The 1,926-nt window shown below is 48.3% G+C and overlaps 1 protein-coding gene across 1 annotated transcript in view; it reads left to right on the top strand.

Moving 5' to 3' along the window:
• Positions 1-1,926, top strand: part of Wdr48 (WD repeat domain 48) — a 33,808-nt gene that overhangs the window by 20,893 nt on the left and 10,989 nt on the right. The window contains exon 11 of the mRNA XM_055601526.1: positions 867-964. Within this exon, the coding sequence (XP_055457501.1) occupies positions 867-964 (98 nt within the window). The remainder of the gene's footprint in view (positions 1-866; positions 965-1,926) is intronic.

Here is a 1,926-nt window from a genome sequence, read left to right on the forward strand (position 1 = left end):
CGCTCCCTCCCTTGACACATCCTCAGCATGCCCCCTCCTACTCCATGTGTGATGTTTTAATAACCTAATGGACTGCGTCAGTGCTGCCCATGTGCACGAGGGCGTGGGGCCCAGCGGCCACAAGAAACTGTCAGTGGCTGTTAGCGATCACGTCAGGGTTATGTGGTGCTTCGGTACATGTGCAGGTGTGGATGAGATCCGTTCTCCCTCTCCTGCTTTCCAGACTTGACGAGTGCTGTGTGCTGGGGTCTGTGTGAGGGAGGGCTGTGGGGCCCTGTGCCTGACGCAGTGTCTTCCGGCTGCATTTGCTGCAGACAGGACAGGACATGTTTGCTCTCAGAGTACAAAAGAGCTGCCTTTGTTATGTGTGTTGTGGTGCTATTCTCAAGTTCATTTTTTACCCTACAACACAATAGCTGAGGTAAAATATCTTTAATCTTGTCTTTTGGCACAAGCCAGAGAATGTCAGGTGTGAACTTCAAATTCTATGTTTTGGCTGGCTGTGCTTTGCAAAAAGAAAAAGACACTGTGTTTGATGTTAGCACTTAGGATTAGAATCCTACCTGGCACATTCTTCTGTAGCGCCTATCTCTAGAAGACAGCGTGATTGAGGAGCTCTGAAGGGAAGGGAGCTGAGAAACAAAAGGAATGGCAGGCTGGCGGGCCAACTCAGTACTTGCTGCTCAGGCCTTGACAGCTTGGCTTCTACCCCAGAACCCATGTGAAGGTGGACCAGAGAACTGAGCCCGACGTGTCACCTGACCCCAAGTGCACTGGGGCATCTGCACCATACCATACATTCGCGCCACTTGAGGATGTGTTGTCCTGTCTTTTTGTCTTTTGCCAATTGTTTTTTTCTCCTTTAGGGGGCGCTAGTATCATTCAGTGCCACATCCTTAATGACAAGAGACATATATTAACCAAAGATACAAATCACAATGTGGCGTATTGGGATGTGTTGAAGGTAAGTATCTTTGGGATTAGAGGTTGTTGGATCGCGAGTTCCCGGGTTTTCCTTCTCTGTACACAGTCAATGCTTTATTGGGGTGGGTGCTTCTGGGTGTTAGGTGGTGTGCTAGTTCACCTTTGTGAGTACCTAAACCATTTCCCTGGTCCCTGTGTTCTAAGTTATATCAGATGCAGCTTTTATTTAAAAGGGTCCATCAGAGTTCTCATCCTTTATGCTGATGGCTTTTTAGGCTGGGGACTCATTGAGTGTAGAGAGAGCTGTTCTGTCCTGTCCTTTCTTTCACAAAAGGGTCCCATGGTAACTGGGAGGATTCAGGGAAGCTGTCAGGAGAAAATAGTGGGTGTAAGCTTGTCTTGGGGGGCAGGTGCCTGTGCAGTCCACTGGGTAGGCTGAAGCAGCCCTCAGCGTGGGGTTACAGGTGATGTCTTGGGAATTGTTGGGATTTCTAAGAAATATGACAAAAAGAGAATAAACTGGGCCATCATTCTTGTCAGGGATCTTGGAAGGAAGTGTGTGATAAAGATGGGTAAGAAAACCAGGAGCGAGTACCAGCGGACAAATGAGGGTTTCAGAACTAATCTGAGTTCATGTAAGATGCTTGCCCGTGAGGGTTAGTCTCTGTGGCAAGCCTGTTAGACAGTAGTAGCCAGTGGGTTCAGTGTAATGTGAAGAAAGGAGCATCATCTTGAAGTCACTGCACTGCAGGGGTGGAGCAAGGAGAGAGGGAAAGGGTTAGGAGCAAGAACCAAGGGAAGGCTGGTTTTACTCTTGGGTTTTTGTGTTCAGGTGTGGTTAGGTTGGAAGAATTTGAGCCTGTTTCACTACTCATGAGGAGACTCCAGTGAGGGCGGGTCCTGTCAATGATACATACGTTTTTCAAGGGAAGACTAGAACATAACCAGAAGGCGCGTGTGTGTGTGTGTGTGTGTGTGTGTGTGTGTGTGTGTGTGTGTGTG

Source organism: Psammomys obesus, unplaced genomic scaffold (assembly GCF_907164565.1).
Source record: "Psammomys obesus unplaced genomic scaffold, mPsaObe1.curated_primary_1811, whole genome shotgun sequence".
Lineage (NCBI taxonomy): Eukaryota > Metazoa > Chordata > Mammalia > Rodentia > Muridae > Psammomys > Psammomys obesus.